Source organism: Rattus norvegicus, chromosome 3 (genome assembly GCF_021556685.1).
Source record: "Rattus norvegicus strain SHRSP/BbbUtx chromosome 3, alternate assembly SHRSP_T2T, whole genome shotgun sequence".
Classification (NCBI taxonomy): Eukaryota; Metazoa; Chordata; class Mammalia; order Rodentia; family Muridae; genus Rattus; species Rattus norvegicus.
This window is the reverse complement of record NC_141536.1, coordinates 71,206,450-71,226,889: the sequence shown is the minus strand read 5'-3', so window position 1 is coordinate 71,226,889 and position 20,440 is coordinate 71,206,450. Positions and strand designations below refer to the sequence as shown.

Here is a 20,440-nt window from a genome sequence, read left to right as displayed (position 1 = left end):
CTAGTAAGAGCACCAGTGGAAGGGGAAACCCTTGGTCCTGCCAAGACTGAACCCCCAGTGAATGTGATTGTTGAGGGGAGGGCGGTAATGGGGGGAGGATAGAGAGGGAAACACCCATTGAGAAGGGGAGAAGGAGGGTTTAGGGGGGATGTTGGCCTGGAAACCAGGAAGGGGAATAACAATCGAAATGTAAATAAGAAATACTCAAGCTAATAAAGATGAAAAAAAAAAAAAGAACAACAATATCTACCCACCTGACACACCAGAGCTCCAAACTACTAAACCACCAACCAAAGAATATACCTACAGCGACCCATGGTTCCAGCCAAATATGGAACCGAAAATGGCCTTATTGGGCATCAATGAGAGGAGAGACCTTTTGCCTTTTGAAGGCTCAATGCCCCCATGTGGTGAAATGCCAGGGCAGGGAGATGGGTGGGAGTGGGTTGGTGGGGTACTACTCTCATAGTGGCAGGGTAGGGGGAAATGGATAAAGGGATTCCAGAGGGGAAATCAGGAAAAGGAATCACATTTGAAATGTAAGTAAAGAAAATGTCCAGTAGAAAAGAAAGAAAGAAAGAAAGGAAGGGAGGAAGGAAGAAGACAGACAGACAGACAGACAGACAGAACGAAAGTAAGAAAGAAAGAAAAAAAAGAAAGAAAGAAAGAAAGAGGAAAGTGCAGTTAAGCATGGGAACAAAATTAATAAAAGTCTACAGAATCTAAAAGTAAAAATAGAAACAATAAATAAAACTCAAACTAAAGGAATCCTGAAACTAAATGAAAACCAAGGGAAGAGAACAGGAATAACAGATGCAAGCAGCAACTACGGAATACAGGAGATGCAGGACAGAATTTCAGTCTTAGAAGAAACAATATAAGAAATTGATACCTCACTCAAAAAATATTATATCTAAAAAAATTTCTGCCACAATACATCCAGAATATCTGGGTTACTACAAAAAGACCTAACATAAAAAGAATAGGAGTAGAAGGTAAAGAATCTTAGCTACCAGGACCAGAAAATAATTTCAACAAAATCATAGAAGAAAACATTCCAGAACTAAAGAAAGAGAACTCTAAATACATTCAAGTAGCTTATAGAATACAAATCAGACTGGACCAGAAAAGAAAATTCTCTGAATATATATTAATTAAAACCCATAATGTATAAAAAGTAGGCTATAAAATTGGCAAGAAAAATAGGCCAGATATATTCAATTATCAACCCCTTAGAATTAAACAAGACTTCTCAACAGAGACTCCAAAAGGTAGAGATGCCTAGACTTATCTTTCAATCTCTAATGAAAAACACTGATGACCCCTAGACTACTATACCCAGGAAAATTCTAACATATTTCAAGACAAATCCCAACTCAAACAATATGTATCCACAAATCTAGCCCTACAGAATGTACTAGAAAAATATCTCTTATCCAAGGAGGATAACTGTATCCATGAAACACAGCAAATATGTAATTCCATGTGAGAACAAAGAGGGGGCTGTCACACAAATATACATATGCTAACACAACTCACACCAAAATAATAGGAAATAACAATCACTAGTTATAAATATTTCTTAACTTCAATGGAATCAATTTTCTAACAAAAAAGACACAGGGTCACAGAGTGGATGTTAAGTCAAGATCATACTTCTTCATACAAGAAACACATATCAGTAATAAAAATAGACATTACATCTGAGAAAAAGGTGAAAAATGTTTCCAAGGAAACTAACTCAAGAAACAAGCCGGAGCAGGTATTCCAATATCTAATAAAATAGATTCAACCTAAATGAATCAAAATAGTCATTGTAGGACACAACATACTTATCAAAGAAAAACCTTCCAAGATGATATCTCAATTCTGAAAATCTATGCTCTTAATTCAAGGCTAAGATAAAAAACTCAGGTGACAGCGGATGCTAGAGAGGATGTGGAGAAAGAGGAATACTCCTCCATGTTGGTGAGATTGCAAACTGTTACAACTACTCTGGAAATCAGTCTGGCGGTTCCTCAGACTGGACATTCCACTACCTGAGGTCCCAGCTATACCTCTCTTGGGCATGTACCCAAAGATGCTTCAATATACAACAAAGACACATGCTCCACTATGTTCATAGCAGCTTTATTTATAATAGCCAGAAGCTGTAAAGAACCCAGATGCCCTTCAACAGAGGAATGGATTAAAAAATTGTGGTAAATCTACACAATGGAGTACTAATCAGCTATCAAAAACAATAACTTCATTAAATTCATAGGCAAATGGAATGAACTAGAAAATACCATGCTGAGTGAGGTTACTCAATCACAGAAAAACACACTTGGCATTCACTCATTGATAAGTGGACATTAGCCCAAAAACTGGAACTACACAAAATGCATGCCACAGACCACAGGAAGGTTAAGAAGGAGGAAGACCAAAATGCAGATGTTCCCACACCTTAAGGGGGGAAATATTCATAGGAGGGGATATGGAATCAAAGTTTAGAGTGGCGACTCAATGAATGGCCATTCAGAGCCTGATACATATGTGGCCCATATATATATATATACAGCCACCAAAACTAGATTAGATTGATGAAGCTAAAAAATGCATGCAGAAATGGACTGAATATAAATCTCTCCTGAGAGACACATCCAGAGCACGTCCAATACAGAGGTCAATGCTAGCAGCAAAACACCAAACTGAGAATAGGAACCCCTTGGGTGGAATTAGAGGAAGGATTGAAAGAGTTGAATGAGCTTGCAACCCCATAAAAATAACAATACCAACCAACCAGACCTTCTCGGGACTAAACCACTACCAAAAGACTATACATGAACTGACCCAGGGCTCTAACTGCATATGTAGCAGAGAATATTCTTGTTGGATCACCAGTGGAAGGGAAAGCCATTGGTCTTGCCAAAGTTGGATCCCTAGTGCAGGGGAATATGGGGGAGGGCAAAAAGGGGGATGTATATTAGGAATACCCATACGGGGGAAAGGGATGTGGGAATGGTGGCTTATGGGCAGGAAACTGGGAAGTGGAATAACCTTTGAAATGTAAGTAAAGAAATACATAATAAAAAAATTTGAAAAAAAAATGTAAAAAAAAATAAGCCTAGAGAAGAACAAACAGATTTCTGCACACTTGATTGCTCTAGAGCAAAAAAGAAACAAACACACTCATGAAGAGTAGATAGCAGGAACTAATCACAGTCAGGCCAGAGAGCAACCAATAAGAAACAAATAGAATTATACAAACAATCAATAAAACCAAAGCTGGTCCTTTGTGAAAATTAATAATATAAATAAATCTTCACCAAACTAACCAAAGGCACAGAGTCAGTATCCAAATTAACAAAATCAGATATGAAAAGGTGTTCAGAATAACAGAAACTAAGGAAATTCAAAATAATCACTAGATTTTACAACAAAAGCCTATACTCAACGAAACTCGAAAAATCTAAATAAAATGAATGATTTTCCACAATATATCAGTGTACTTACAATATAAAATTAGAAGCCCGATTTTTTTTTGTACCCAGAAATCTTTCATTCTACAGAATGGAATGGCAATATGAGAGCTTTAAATGAAGCAGAATGTATCAAAGAAATATAAAGGGAAAAACATGATTTTGTTCTACGTGTTTTACATAGATACACTCCCACCATTGTTGATTTTGAATATCATGCACATTCTCTGTCATTGTTACAGTGTTCCTATTCCTTAAAATCTCAGTGCGGATAGGGAACATATAGAGCCTACTTCCATCAGAAGTACAGGGCATCAAGTGAAGAATGGGGTTGCTATCCTGTAGTCAAAACTCAGACTCATAACTGTTTGTGTCTGAAAAAAGTGCAGGGATGGAAATGGAGAAGAGTCTGAGGAAAAGAAGGTCTAGCAACAGACCCAAAGTGGGATCCAGCTCAAGGGGAGGCCCTAAGACCTGACACAATTACTGAGGCTATGGAACATTCACAAAAAGGGACCTATCATGACTGCCCTCCAAATGACCCAACAAGCAGCTGAAAGAGTCAGATGCAGATATGTGTACTCAACCAATGAACAGAATCTGGTGACCCGTCTGGTTGAATTAGGGAATAGCTGGATGAAACTGTGGAGGTAGGCAACCATGTAGGATGACAAGTATTCTCAATTAATCTGTACTCCTGAGATCTCTCAGACACTGTAGCACCAACCAGGCAGCATGCACCAGCTGAGATGAGCCCTTCAACACATATACAGCAGAGGACTCCTGGGTCTGGGTTCAATCAGAAGATGCACCTAACACTCAAGGCCTGGAGGCCGTAGGAAGTTTGGAGGTCTAGTCTAGTGGGTGTGATAGAACATTCTTGTGGAGAAGGGGGGTAGGGGTGAGATAGTATGTGATGTGAAATAGCAAGGGGTTAGACCTGAAAGGAAATAAAACCTGGAGTGCATACATGAATAATTGATTAAAAAAATACACAGTAGATATTTTTAAAGAAAAGGCATAATGAGTATGAAGTACTAAAAATTAAATCTTAAATATAATTAATAACATTGTGTATACTATGCTGATATTTGCTGATATTTGAGCATATTTAATATATTTTTCCATCACATGCTCCTAGAATTTGTATTTATTTTATAAATGTAAACAAATTAAGTGTAAACAGAGAATCATTAATCATTTCATGCATAGGTCATTACTTCATATATTATAAAATATATGAATATATTCTGAAGATGTTATTGTGTCAGTTATATTTTCAGGCTATAAATAACACATATTTATTTGTACCGTCATTAATGTGTTTCCTGATTTCCAAAATATGAAATTTTAGAAACCACATTTCCATTTATGTACAAGGTAGTGTTATATGAGAGAAACTCCACAAAGACAGAAATCATGCTCTCTGGTGCAGTTAGAGAGAAAAAAAAATATCTTAATTACTTAGTGCCACTCTGAACTTAAGCCTTGAGTTTTCCTGCTTTTTGATAACTCTATGAACAGCATTTTTCACTTCTTTGTTTCTGAGACTATAAATAAGTGGGTTCAGCATGGGGATCACAATAGTATAAAAAACAGAAGCCACTTGATCCTTTCCCAAGGAGTAGGAATTACTTGGTTTCAAATAAGTAAAAATCATAGTACTATAAAACACAGTGACTCCTAGGAGATGAGAGGCACAAGTGGAGAAGGCTTTGTGTTTTCCTGAAGTGGAATTGATCTTCAAAATAGTAGAAAGAATGGACACATAGGATGCAGATATTGTGATAAGAGACACCATTAGAGTAGAACCAGCAAAGATGAATATAATGATTTCAATGTTATGTGTATCATTACAAGACAGTATTAAAATTGGAGATGTGTCACAAAAAAAATGATGGATAACCTTGGGTCTGCAGAAATATAAGGTGTTCATACAAAGTATATTAATAGTGGAGTCCAAAGTTCCAATCATATAGGAACCAGTGAGAAGGGCACTGCAGAACCTTGTGGACATGATAACTGGGTAGTGTAAAGGGTTGCAGATAGCCACATATCTGTCATAGGACATTGAAGCAAGAAGGAAACATTCAGCAGCAGCCAAGAGGACAAAACCATACATCTGAGTGAAACAGCCAATAAAGGAAATGATTTTGTTGGAAGTCAGCAGATTCTGTAAAGTCTTAGGTGTGATGACAGTTGAGTAACAGAGGTCAAGGAATGACAGATGGGTTAGGAAGAAATACATTGGAGTGTGAAGCCGAGCATCTAGACGGATGATCAGCATCATGCCTGTGTTTCCCAGCACAGTGACCAGGTATATCAGCAGAAACAGCACAGCGAGGACCAGCTGTAACTCTTTGGAATCTGTCAGCCCCATGAGGATAAAGTCGGACTCTTTTGTGTAATTCCAGTTGTTCATAGTTAACAATCCTAAAACTGAAGAGAAATCAAAGGTGATACTCAGCTTGATTAACTTGAAAAGGATTTTTATGTAAATGTACATGCTGCTATTTTTATTATTTTTGTTAGCTTAATATTGATACATTATGAGGATGAATAGATATTGAATGTAGATAGCAGTAAAGAAAATCTCATATTTGGCTAGGGTATCCTAAGAGGCTGCATAATTCATGTTTTTAATTACCATAGTACTTTTATAAATGATTTCCTTTAATAACACCATAATTAGTGTCAGATATTTGTGTATAGGTACTACTGGTACACATCCATTTTTTTTTTATTTTTTATTAACTTGAGTATTTCTTATATACATTTCGAGTGTTATTCCCTTTCCCGGTTTCCGGGCAAACATCCCCCTCCCCCCTCCCCTTCCTTATGGGTGTTCCCCTCCCAACCCTCCCCCCATTGCCGCCCTCCCCCCATAGACTAGTTCACTGGGGGTTCAGTCTTAGCAGGACCCAGGGCTTCCCCTTCCACTGGTGCTCTTACTAGGATATTCATTGCTACCTATGGGGTCAGAGTCCAGGGTCAGTCCAGGTATAGTCTTTAGGTAGTGGCTTAGTCCCTGGAAGCTCTGGTTGCTTGGCATTGTTGTACTTTTGGGGTCTCGAGCCCCTTCAAGCTCTTCCAGTTCTTTCTCTGATTCCTTCAACAGGGGACCTATTCTCAGTTCAGTGGTTTGCTGCTGGCAAAGAATCTAAAAAGGACAAGTAACTTGTCAGACTGAGTTAAAATGAATGCTGCCTCTTTGGGATTTTCTGTATAGTTTTGCTACAAGGATAGTGAATATGAATTTGTGTCCTCTATATACTTACTCATCTAATCCTAATGTCTTATCTATTATGAATAATTAGAAGAGAAAAATACCTGAATATTTTTGTTCATTAAATTTTGATATCAATAAAACGTACAAATTTATTTTAATTTTGATAGAGTTAAATAGGGTACTTGATGACATATAAACATTGTTGTGGATTGTATGCATTATTTATCTGTCAATGAAATCTAAAGTATATTCTAAAATTGCATGCATCCCTCATAGACTCTTAATCAACATTGTGTGGTTGTTTGCATAAATCGTGACATTTATTTAGTTAAGTAACAAATGCTAAATATTTGCTTCTTTCTAAAGTAAACACAGATCCAAACTGCCAGTTTTAGCAATACTTACTGTGAGTTAGAGCTTGTAAATGGAAAACAATACAAATAAAAGTACATGAATGAATTTTTCAATATCACATATCCAAATTTATGCTGATTCCTAAATTTTCTTATGACTAAAATGTGAAATATGATTAGAGACACAAATATTACTGTATTATAGCATAAACATTGTATTTTCAATACCTTTGTATATTTGTCCAATCTTTTTTTTTAAATTCAGAGTCATGTTACCCAAGAAATTATTCTTGAGTATTGACAAAATTGAAAATTTCTTAAGCAGGTATGATCTGAAAGCATGTCAAAGAGTTACTATGGATGTAAGCTGAAGAGTTACAGAACTTTTATCTCTGCCACTGTCTAAGGACAAATGGGTGTCACCAATAAGTGGACTTTCTCAGGGACCAATTTTCCAGAAATATTATCTGGCCTGCTTTCAAAAACCAAAGTTCAATGATAATTCAGTAAAGCATTTGGGTTTTCCCAAGAAGCCAAACAATGAATATGTTCAAAGTGTTATTTTCATTATTACACTTAAACCCACTTTAAATAAAAAGTTAAAAACTGCAAATGGTATATATTTATGGAAGATAGTTACAACTATTAAAATGTCCATATCAGATAATTTCTTATTTATCTGGAAAAGAAAACATATTATTGATACATACATGTACGTTTTACACCTTTATCAAGTGACAGTATTAAGGGTGAATGGCAAATATTTCATGAGAAATATTTTAAATTGAAAATGGAGAGTCTTTTCTGAGTAAAATGTATTCAATAAGAGCAGTAGACTCTAATGAACTTGGCATTAGTCAGTACAGGAAATCTCCACTTAAGAGGTTTTTAAAAAACATAAACATGAGTTTTCTCAATCATATTATTTTGTATACAAGAGCAGATTTTAGTATCAATTGCATATTTGTACAACTATTATATTTTATATCAATTATTTTACCATAAGTGTTTTATGTACAATGGCCTGATGTGTGAGGATACTTTAAAAAGACTTCAGTTTCATGTATTTTGTATTGGGTGTGTATCCATCCTCACTAAGTGCATTGAACATTCTCAAACTAATAAGCATGTTTCAGTGTCCCAAGGATGACAGAGGCTCTGTTTTCTTGTTGGATTTTATCTTTTTTAACAAAATATGACACCTACATAATTTGTTTCATTTTTCTGTGAATGTTAGCTTTGTTTTTATTTAAAAACATACTATGAAAATATAAAGATGGAGTCTGTTGGAATATAATAAAAATCTTACACTTAGATGAAATAAAGTTAATTTCATATATTCACAATAAAGACACATGGGCTCTTTAGCAAGAATAAGCGCTTAGATGAAATGCCCTAATGTAGGTAGAGGAAACTTGTAGAGCCCACCTCCAGCAGAAAGACAGGGCATCAAGTGAGAGATGGGATTGCTATCCCACAATGAAAATTCTGACCCATAATTCCTCCTGTGTGAAAGAAATGCAGGGATAGAAATCGAGAAGATCCTGAGAAAAATAAGGTCCATCAACAAGCCCAAAATGCTATCCATCTCAAGCAGAGACCCCAATGCCTGTTACTGAGGCTATGGAGCACTCAGAAATAAGGACATATCATGACTGTCCTCTGCAAGACCCAAGAGGCAGTTAGCTGAAAGAGTTAGATGCATATATTTGCACCCAATCTATGAACAGAATGTGCTGACCTCTGTTGGTGAATTAGAGAAAAGTTGGAAGAAGCTGAGGAGGAAGGTGACCCTGTAAGAACATCAGCAGTATCAATTTACCTGGACCCCTGGAATCTCTCAGACACTGGATTATACCAGCTGACATGAGGCCCAGAACACATATACAGCAGAGGACTGCCAGGTCAGGGTTCAATCAGAGAAGATGTACCTAACCCTCAGGAGGGTGGATGCCACAGAGAGATTAGATGTCTGAGAGGGTGGGTGGGGTGGGGACAACCTTATGGAGACAGAGGCATGGGGAGTCGGTATGGGATGTGGAAGAGTTGGAAGGTGGACTGGGAGGGGAATAAAGTCTGGTGTATAAAAAATTAATAATAAAAATAAAAGAGAATAATTGTTAAGCTATGAGTGTTTATTTTTATAAAAATATGGTTGTCTTACTCTCATTCTTCCTTAAAAAAATCTTTCTTTAAAGTGGCAACTTATTGAAGTTCAGAGTTATAGAAAATAAAATACTGAGAACAAATGAGTTTTCAGTCCTCAGACATAAATGAGATTTCTATATTATCTCCTACAAGGTTCAGAGAATGTTGAGAAAGAGAATGGAACATGTAAGGGCCAGAGAATGAGAAGTCCTATGAAAATTTGAACAGGACCTGGCTCTTGCACTCAAAAACTCACTCTGATAGTGACTGTCTTCACAAGACTGAGCCCATCAATATCTACCTAATCATGAAAGTTGGGAAGTGTCCATGAGACCCCATTCCTCACTAAAGGTCTACAGAAAATGTATATTTGATAGAGATTGGGAAATCATATTCCTCAGTAGTCGTCATCAAGAAATTGACCTTGCTCAAATAAGTAAGCCTTATCCATTCTCTTGAATGTAATTCTAATTAAATATGCTGAATCACAACAAAACCAATCAGATAGTCATGCAAACAGAAGAAGGCCATGCTAAGAACAAATGCTTATTAGAGAGTGAGAAAAGAGAGCATAATAAAGGATAATACCATCAAAGTATGTTGTGTGCCTGTAATAAAATGTAAAAGAATAATTTAAAAAATATTTGTATAAGAATGTATAAATAATAAAAAAATTACCATCCTATCAAGCAATAACATCGCAAACGTACACTTGTGAAAATCACAGGTACTGTCTATAAGAAATAGCTAATCACTTATGACATAAACTTAACTTATAGTGAAGCCTTGAATCATGCTGGCTCTCAACAACAGATAAGTTGAAAGAGAAAGTCTGACATTGACGCATAATAAGCTATTCTATGGGTATTAGGGAAACCCAGACTTCTTGCTTATTGCTAATATAAAGTACATTGGAGGGAAGATCAACATGTCAAGTGAAATAAGCCAAATTCAGAAAGTCAAGTATCATTTTTACACACATATGTAAAATTGAGAGAAAAACAGAAAGAGACTTAAATAAGAATATGAACCAGCAGCAGGGGGAGTGGGGAGGAGCACAAAGTATGTTAGAAGAAAAAGTTAAGATGATCACATCATATACAAACCATCACATCATAATGCAAATCATCGTTTATATAATACTCACTAATACAATTAATTGAAAAAGTAAGTAAAATGTGAAAAAATAAAGCTGATCTTCTAATGACCTAAATATAAAGAAAATACAAGTAAAATAATACAAGTAAAAATAATTCAAGGAAAAGGAAGTGGTAGACATGGGGCTTAGTAAATAGTATTATTATGTAAACTGAAATGGCGTAAACTATGAAAACATTGACATGATATTGGCCTTCCTCAACAGATCTGGAATTCTTTCCATCTCTACTGGCATAAATGTCAATAAAAATGTCTAAGTAAAATATTTCCAAGATGATCTGGCAATAAGAATGCATACTGAGGGGAGATTCATAAGGAAAGCCTACCTAACTTCTCGGTTATTTGAAATCATCAAATTGACCTATTTGTCAAATAGTCATTCATTTCTACAAAAAACCTTGTCTGTCACTAATAACTAAGAGTTACTTGGCAAATAACAAGAGACACAAAAGACCTTTGAAGATGCAATAGATACAAAATAAGCAACTTTATCCAAAATAGTAAATAATATAGGGTATGGGGATTCCCTTATGAAAGAAATCCTAGTGTATGAACAGGTAATTGATCTCATCAGAAATTGATAAAAGGAATGCATTAGTCAAATTTTCTCTGTGGAAAATGCCTTTTTCTACTTTTGATTCTTCACATCTTACGTGTCAATTTTCTCTACTATTTTGAAGATCAAATCCACCTCAGGAAAGGAAAAGGCCTTCTCAACTTGTGCCTCTCATATTCTGGCAGTTACTATATTTTATGTTACCATGGTCTTCACTCATTTAAAATCACATAAGTCTTTCTCCTTGGGAAAGGATCAAGTTGCTTCCATGTTTTATACCATTATGATTCCCATGCTGAACCCACTTATTTATAGTCTCAAAAACAAAGAAGTAAAATGTGGTATTGGTAGAATTACAAAGAAAAGAGAGAAAGATCTGCACTATTGAGGCAAAAATTATAGCAAAGGTTGATTTTCCTTTATGTGCATTATACACTTGGCTTCTCTACCTTAAAAATAAAAAAACACTTGCATCTTCTTATATTTAGCAAGTTTTCAATACACAACACTGAATTGAAATTATTATAAATGAATCTGTATAGTCCACATAATAAAATATCCATTTGATTATGATCAAAGTGACCACTATGTCAAATAGGATCTTATATTATGAAATAACAACATTCACAGGGTGTTAAATCTCCAATTCTCCATCAACAGGGAATATGAATTCCAGAACAATGTGGTAATATAATGTATAAAACTATTTGAGGAAATAATAATAAATGTCATCCGTTAATATTGCAAAACTTACATTCTCGCCATATATTAATGCATATTGGTTTACATGGAACAATCATTGCTTATATATGAAGGCTACTAATTGATGTTTTAGAAATTACTTTCAGTTAAGCTAATTAACAAACACAATTATCTGAAAAAATGTTTAGTACTTCTTAAGTTTAGATTAAAACTAAATTATTAAATAGAATTAAGTTGTAGTTAAATATTATTTGCAACTAAAAAACTGACATTTTAACATGTACTTATTCTATAATAAATATTGATACTCTAGGTCATGTTCCTAGTCAAATAATATGAATATATGCACTTGTATGACAAAGACATAAAGTTTTTACTATTGTCTCCATACACTGCTTCACCATTTTCATAGTGATTTATGAACTATTATATGTCATATTCAGTTTTACATAAATTTTTTATAACCTCATAGGTAATTCACATTATCAGTAAATGTGTAATCAGTGCATACTTCATTTTGCATTTCTTTGAATATGAATATTGTACATTTTTCAAGTCAGAAATTTGCATAATTCAATATTCTGCATATATTTCTGGTGTTTTATAAACAAAATCATTTTTATAAATAGAAAAAGTTTACTTGCTCATTGTCCTTGATCTGATTAATTTTAGTTAAAGGAATATTTTGAGATAAGAGGTCTGTGAAATGCAATTTTATAGACAAAATACAGTTTGTGAAACCACAAAATAATAACAACAGTATATGTCTCTCCTGGCTCTGTCACTGAATTATCCTGGCAAACCCCAGACATGAAGAAAGGAATTGCCAAGAAGTCCTAACCTTCATTGCTGAAGAATTTGCTTCTGACAAAGTCAGGAAGAGGAGATATAATGCCTTAAATTAAATACACAATTGCAAACCCACAAAACTGCAATGTATTGCCCCAATCTAGCTATCATGACACGACCTTAATTAAAGAAAATTGGATACATTTATATGTATATGTATATGCACACATTTGTGTGTGTCAAAGAAAATTTTTTAAAATTGAAAAATCTGAAAACTGCGAAAATGTAATACAATGATTGATATGCCTTTTATTACATTTAGTTAAGAGTTTTTTATATAGAATTGACATGGTAGATATATATATATATATATATATATATATATATATATATATATATATTTGGTTACATGTAATAAATGTTATCTTATAGGGGGGAGGGGAAATAAAAAAATATTATCTTATAGAGGAATAATAGTAATGGGAGGCTTCTCGTCCTATATGAATATCTACATGTTAATGATTGGCTTGGATGATCACAAACTGGGGAGCAGAAATACAATATAAATGAGGTACTTATAGCTATTAATATTTAACCTAATTCATGGATACCCAGTGGCCTCTAGAATTTGCCAATTAAGCACTGCAGATTATACACCACTTGCATTGAATCTTACTATCATTTTTGCTTTATCGCTAAATTTTCCTCTCACTTGCAACAAATTCTTTCCTTTTCCTTTTCCTACCAAAGATGGTATTTTTATGCAGAATGAAACTTTATGTCCTCATGGTACTAGAAGACGGCCACATTGGCCATGGAACTTGTCTTGTGTTATTAGAGAGAGCCACATTTCAGTTTAATTTTCTTAGTCCTAGAAAAATACTCAGAACAGAAAGAGAGCAGATGAGTTGAGTGTCCCATTACTTTCCCTTTAACAGTTCATCCATAGAACTTTTAAAGGCTTGGGGCAACTTCTGAAAATTGACAAAAGTGGAAATGTACAGAGTGTAGCAGTTAAATTGCTTTTTAAAGAGGTTCCATATAAAGAGCTATGGTAACACTTTGTAGGTGGAAAAATCCAGAACACATGTGATAAAGGTATAACCTAGAGAATGTGTTATGAGAGTAGGTAGCATCTTCAACATAGAAAATGTGAACTATTACAGCAGGTACAAATCCTAATGAATAGGTAGTTAGGAAAATAAGGCATGTTTAACATTACTGGAGTAAGAAGACAAACAGAAAAATCATTTAAAGAGGCATTGCCAGATTTAACCTATGTGTCTGAAACACTGACGATTACCCAGCTTCCTTTATCTGTTATAAAATATAAAGACATTAGTTTGGTGGAAGAGCTTTAAACATTTTACATTTGTTTGCACAAGTTCTGAATCACCCAATGCATCTCATCTATTACATACATGAAGGGAATTTAAATAAATAATGTCATTAGAAAATTAGGTTTTTTTATAGAATATTAAGACACCTTTATTCATGAATGCAAAGTTTTTCCAGAAAAAGGTGCAGCTTATGCTACACATGAGCAAGAGACTATTAATCAAAGATGAATATCAGAAATGCCATGCAGATATAGGTTACTAAAACTGTATGTTTAGATGTTTAAATGAACCGGATATAGATCTCTCCCGAGACACACAGCCAGAATATGGCAGATACATAGGCCAATGCCAGCAGCAAACCACTGAACTGAGAACAGGACCCCGTTGAAGTAATCAGAGAAAGGACTGAAAGATTTTGAAGGGGCTTGAGACCCCATATGAACAACAATGCCAATCAACCAGAGCTTTCAGGGACTAAGCCACTACCCAAAGACTATACATGGACTGACCCTGGGCTCCAACTGCATAGGTAGCAATAAAAATCCTAGTAAGGCACCAGTGGAAGGGAAAGCCCTTGGTCCTGCCTAGGCTGGACCCCCAGAGAACGGGATTCTTGTGGGGAGGGCAGTAATGGGGGTAGGATTGGGAGAGGAACACCCATGTAGAATGGGAGGGGTAGGAGCTAGGGGGATGTTGGCATGGAAACCGGGAAAGGGAATAACATTTGAAATGTAAATAAGAAATACTGAATTTAATTAAGATGAAAAATTAAATTTCTTTTTTATTGGATTTTTTAATTTTACATGTCAAATTTTATCTCCTTTCCAGGTTTCCCACGCATAAATGCCGTTCCCATCCAACCACACCATTTTTTATGAGGGTGTTCCCTCACCAAACCACTCATCCAGTCCTCCCCACCATGACATTCCCTACACTGGGGCATCCAGCTTTGGCAGAAACAAGGGATTATCTTCCCAATGGTGCCCCAAAAATCCATCCCCTTCTACATACACATCTATAGCCATGTGTCTGTCCATGTGTATTCTTTAGATAATGGTTCAGTCCCTGGAAGCTCTGGATGATTTGTATTGTTCTTATGGCGTTGCAAAGCCCTTCAGCAATTTCAATCCTTTCTCTAACTTCTCCAATGGGGACCCTGTTTTCAGTTTAATGATTGGCTATAAGCATTCACTTTTGTATTTGTCATTGTATGGCAGAGCCTTTCTGGAGACAGCTGTATCAGACTCCTGTCAGCTTGCACTTCTTGACCTCCGCAATATTGTCTATGGAGGGTGGCTGTATATATGGGCTGGATTCCCAGATGGGGCAGGCTCATAATGCCCATTCCACCAGCTGATGCTCCAAACTTTGTCTTCTTATCTACTCCTATGAATATTTTTGTTTCCCCTTTTAGGAATGACTGAAGCATTGGCAGTCTGGTCATCTTTCTTGAGTTTCATGTGGTCGGTGGATTTTATCTTGGATGATCTAAGCTTTTGGGCTAATATACTCTTATCAAAGAGTGCATACTGTGTGTGTGTGTGTGTGTGTGTGTGTGTGTGTGTGTGTGTGTGTGTGTGTGCCTGTGTTTATGATTAGGTTGCCTCTCAGGATGAAACTTTCTAGTTCCATCCATGTGCCTATGAATTTCATGAAGTAATTGTTTTAAATAACTGAGTAGTACTCCATTGTGTAGATGTACCACATTTCCTGTATCCATTCCTCTGTTTAAGGACATATGGGTTCTTTCCAACTTCTGCCTATTATAAATAAGGCTTCTTTCAACATAATACAACATGTGCCCTTGTTATATGTTGGAGAATCTTTTCAGTATATGCCCAGGAGTGGTAAATATGGGTCCTCAGGTGGCACTATGTCCAATTTTCTGAGGAACCTTCAGAATGATTTCTGGAATGGTTCTAAGTAGCTTGCAATCCCACCAGCAATGGAGGAATGTTTCTCTTTCTGCACATCTCCACCAGTATCTGTTGTCAATGAGTTTTCGATCTTAGCCATTCTGACTGGTGTGAAGTGGAATTACAGGGTTGTTTAGATTTGCATTTCCCTGATGACTAAGGATGTTCAACATTTCTTTGGGTACTACTCAGCCATTTGATATTGCTCACCTAAGAATTCTTTGTTTAGCTCTGTGCCCCATTTTTCTAAGGTTATTTGATTCTCTGGAGTCAAACTTATTCAGTTCTTTGTATAAATTAGATCTAAGTCCTATGTTGGATGTAGGACTGGGAAAGATCTTTTCCCAATCTGTTGTTTGCTGTTTTGTACTAATGACAGGGTCCTTTGACTTATATAAGTTTTGTAGTCTTATGAGGTCCCATTTGTCAAATCTTGGTCTTAGAGCATAAGCCATTGGTGTTCTGCTCAGGAAATATTCCCCAGTGCCCATGTGTTTGAGGATCTTACCCACATTCTCTTCTAATAGTTTCTGTGTATCTGAATTTATGTGGAGGTCCTAGATCCACTTGGACTTGAGCTTTGTACAGGGCAATAAGAATGGATAAATTTGAATTCTTCCCCATGCTGACCTCTAGTTGAACAAGTACTCTTTCGTGAAAGTGCTATCTTTTTTTCCACTGGATGGTTTTAGATCCTTTGTCAAAATCAAGTGACCAAAGGTGTGTGGGTTCATTACTGGGCCTTCAATTCTGTTCCATTGATCTACCTTCCTATCTCTATACCAATACCTTATAGTTTTTAATCGCTATTGCTCTGTAATACAGTTTGAGGTCAGGGATGAGGATTCCCCAAGAAATTCTTTTATTGTTGAAGATAATTTTAGTTATTTTAGGTTCTTTTGTTATTCCAAATGAATTTGAAAATTGCCCTTTTAAATATATGAAGAATTGAGTCTGAATTTTGATGGGGATTGTATTGAATATGTAAATTGATTTTTAAAATATTAATTCTAAAAATCCATGAGCATGGGATATCTTTCCATCTTCTGAAATCTTCAGTTTCTTTCTTCAGAGACTTGAAGTTCTTTTCATCCCTTATTTTAGTGGGATTGTGTCTAGTTTCCCTCCATTTAGTTTGATGTTGGCTACTAGTTTGCTGTATATTGCTTTTATTATGTTTAGGAATAACCCTTGAATTTCTGATCTTTAATATGAAGTGGCGTTGAATTTGGTAAAATGCTTTCTCAGCATATAATGAAATGATGATATGGTTTATTTCTTTGAGTTTGTTTTTATAATGTATTGCATTGGTGTATTTCCATATAGTGAACCATCCCTGCATTCCTTGGATGACTTAATTGATCATGATGAATGTTTATATTGATGTGTTCTTGGATTACATTTGCAAGAAATTTATTGAGTATTGTGGCATCAATATTCATAAGGTAAATTGGTCTGAAGTTCTCTTTCTTTGTTGGATCTTTGTGTAGTGTAGATATAAATTTAACTGTGGTTTCATAGAACGAATTGAGTAGAGTTTCTTCTGTTTCTATTTGGTGGCATAGTTTCAACAGTATTGGTATAAGATCTGCTATGAAGGTCTTATAGAATTCTGCACTAAACCCATCTGGTCCTGGGCTTTTTTGTTTTTTGTTTTTTGTTTTTTGTTTTTTTTTTTGGCCAGGAGACATTTAATAACTGGTTCTATTTCTTTAGGAATTCTGGGACTGTTTAGATGGTTTATCTGATTCAGATTTAATTTTGGTGCCTGGTATCTTTCTAGAAAACTATCCATTTTATGTAGATTTTCCAGTTCATTTGAATATAAGGTTTTGTAGTAGGATCTGAACATTTTTTTGAATTTCCTCGAATTCTGTAATGTTTCTCTTTTATTTTCTGATTTTTTTTATTTACTATTCCTGTGCTCTCTGGTCAGTCTAGATAAGGGTTTTTCTATCTTATCGATTTTCTCAAAGAACCAGCTCCTGGTTTTGTTGATTCTTTGTATAGTTCACTTTGTCTCACTTGGTTGATTTCAGCCCTGAATTTGATTATTTACTGTGGTCTACTCTTCTTGGGTGTATTTGCTTCTTTTTTGTTCTAGAGCTTTCAGATGTGTTTTCAAGGTTCTAGTGTATGCTCTCCTCTCTCCAGTTTCTTTTTGGAGGCACTCATACCTATGAGCATTCCTCTTAGCATCGCTTTCATGTGTCCCATAAGATTGGGTATGTTGTGCCTTCATTTTCATTAAACTCTAAAAAGTTTTTAAATATGTTTCTTTATCTTTTCCTTCACCAAATTTTAATCAAGTAGAGTGTTGTCCAAATTCCATGTGTATGTGTGCTTTCTGTCATTTTTATTGTTATTTAAAACCAGCCTTAGCCTATGGTGATTTGAGAGGATACATGGGATTATTTCAATCATCTTGTGTCTGTTGAGGCCTGCTGTCTGAATGATTATATGGTCAATTTTGGAGAAGGCACCATGAGGTGCAGAGAAGAAGGTATATTCTTTTGTTTTATGATGAAATGTTTTATAGATATCTGTTCAATTCATTTGGTTCATTACTTCTGTTAGTTTCTCTGTGCCTTTGTTTAGTTTCTGTTTCCATGGTCTATTCTTTGATGAGAGTGTGGTGTTGAAGTTTCCAACTATTATTATGTGTGTTACAATATGTGCTTTGGTTTTAGTACGTTTCTTCAATGAATGTAGATGCTCTTGCATTATCACCATAGATATTTAGGATTGAGGGTTCACCTTGGTGAATTTATTTTTTGATGTATATGAAGTGTTCCTCCTTATTTTTTGATAACTTGGTTGAAATCAATTTTATTGGCTACTAGAATGGCTACTGCAGTTTGTTACTTAGCACAATATTTTGGAAAGTTATTTCCCAGCCTTTTACTCTTAGGTCTTGTCACTGAGGTGCTTTTCCTGTATACAGCAGAATGCTGGGTCCTCTTTATGTATCCAGTTTGTGAGTCTATATCTTCTTATTGTGGAATTGAGTCCATTGATTTTAAGAGATATTAAGAAATAGTGATTGTTGTTTCCTGTTATTTTTGTTATTCAAGGTAGTATTATGTTTGTGTGACTCTCTTGTTTTGGGTTTTGGTGAAAGATTTCTTCCTTGCTTCTTCTACATTGTAATTTTCCTCCCTCTGTTGGAGTTTCTTATTTTCCTTTCTAGGGCTGGATTTGTTCAAATTTATTGTCTAAATATGGATTTCTTATGGAATATCCTGGTTTCTTCATCTTTGTTAATTGAGAATTTTGCTGAATACAGTAGCACGGGTTGGCCTTTGTGTACTCTTAAGTTCTGTATGACATCTGCCCAGGATCTTCTGGCTTTTACAGTCTCTGATGAGAAGTCTTATGTAATTCTGATAGGTCTCCCTTTACATATTACTTTTCCTTTTTCCTTTACTGCTTTTAATCAAAAGATTCTTTGAATCTTTTGTGCCTTTGATGTTTTGATTATTATGTGACAGGGAGGAATTTCTTTTGTGGTCCAATCTCTTTGGTGTTCTTTGAGCTTCTTTTAGTTCATGGGCATCTCTTTCTTTCGATTAGGGAAGTTTTCTTTTGTAATTTTGTTGAAGATATTTACTGGTCCTTTAAATTGGGAATCTCTGTGCTCTTCAATACTTATCTTCTCATTTTGTTCTGGGTTTCCTGGATGTTTTATGTTAGGAGGTCTTTGCCATTACAAATGTGTCAATGTTTTCTATGGTATCTTCTGCCTCTGAGATTCTCTATTCTATCTCTTGTATTTTATTGGTGATTCTTGTATCTATGACTCCTAATCTCTTTCCTAGGTTTTCTATCTCAATGAGTGTCTCCTCTTGTGATTTCTTTACTGTTTTTATTTCCATTTTTAGATGTTGGTTGGTTTTATTCTATTCCTTTACCTGTTTGTGGGTTTTTTTTTTTGTATTTTTTAAAAGGGATGTTTGTGTTTACTATTCGACAGATTCTACTTATTTACCTTGGTGTCCTGTAATTTTTCCAGGGGTTTATTTATGTCCTTCAAGTCCTTACTTGTTTACCTGTGTAAAGTACTTTAAGGAGTATTTTACGTCCTTCTTCAAGTTTTCTATCATCATCGTCATGAGATGTCGTTTTAAATCCAAATATTCTGGATTGTTAGGATTTCCATTATTTGCTTTGGTGGGAGAACTGGGCTTTCCTGATGCCAAGTATGCTTAGTTTCTGTTGCTTAGGTTCCTGTGCTTACATCTCAGCATCTGGTTGTCTCTGGTTTTATCTGGTCTTGCTGTCTCTGACAGTGGCTTTAACCTCCTGTAAGCCTTATGGACACAGGCTTTCTCCCAGAGGGATCTGGGTACAGAGAAGTCTGTCACAGGTTCTTCTCCAAGCAAAGGCAGAAACTTGAAGGATCCTACCCTAGGCTGCTTTTTGGTTCCCGTGTTCTGAGTGTTTCAGGTAGGTCCCTCGAAGCAGAAGTGGCGAATTTCCCTCTGTTCTCAGATTTGTCTGAAAATTAGTTTTTATTGAAAAATTTACTCATGTAATATATTCTGATCAAGGTTTCTTCTCCCCATAATTTTACCAGATCCACTTTACTACTGACAGAACTCCAAGCCTTTATATCTCTCTAAAAATAAATATACAGGAAAGGAAAAGCAAGCAAACGAGAATAAAAAAAAATAATGATAACTAAAAAAAGCCCAAGCAGACAAAAGTACAAAACTTAGAAAACACAAAATCAAAAACAATAATTTGCAATCAAAAGAGTAGTAAGACAAGCAATGCCCTGAGAAAGTA

General features: G+C 35.3%; 1 protein-coding gene and 1 pseudogene across 1 annotated transcript; one reads left to right on the top strand and one right to left on the bottom strand.

Moving 5' to 3' along the window:
• Positions 1-4,917: 4,917 nt before the first annotated feature.
• Or8h10 (olfactory receptor family 8 subfamily H member 10) lies at positions 4,918-5,883 on the bottom strand. The gene has a single exon (NM_001001375.1). It carries the CDS (start codon positions 5,881-5,883, stop codon positions 4,918-4,920), a length of 966 nt encoding a protein of 321 aa, NP_001001375.1.
• Positions 10,997-11,293, top strand: Olr525-ps (olfactory receptor pseudogene 525; annotated as a pseudogene).

Excerpts from the sequence above, each read along its gene's own strand:
- Or8h10 (NM_001001375.1), bottom strand. The coding sequence starts at position 5,883 with ATGAACAACTGGAATTACACAAAAGAGTCCGACTTTATCCTCATGGGG.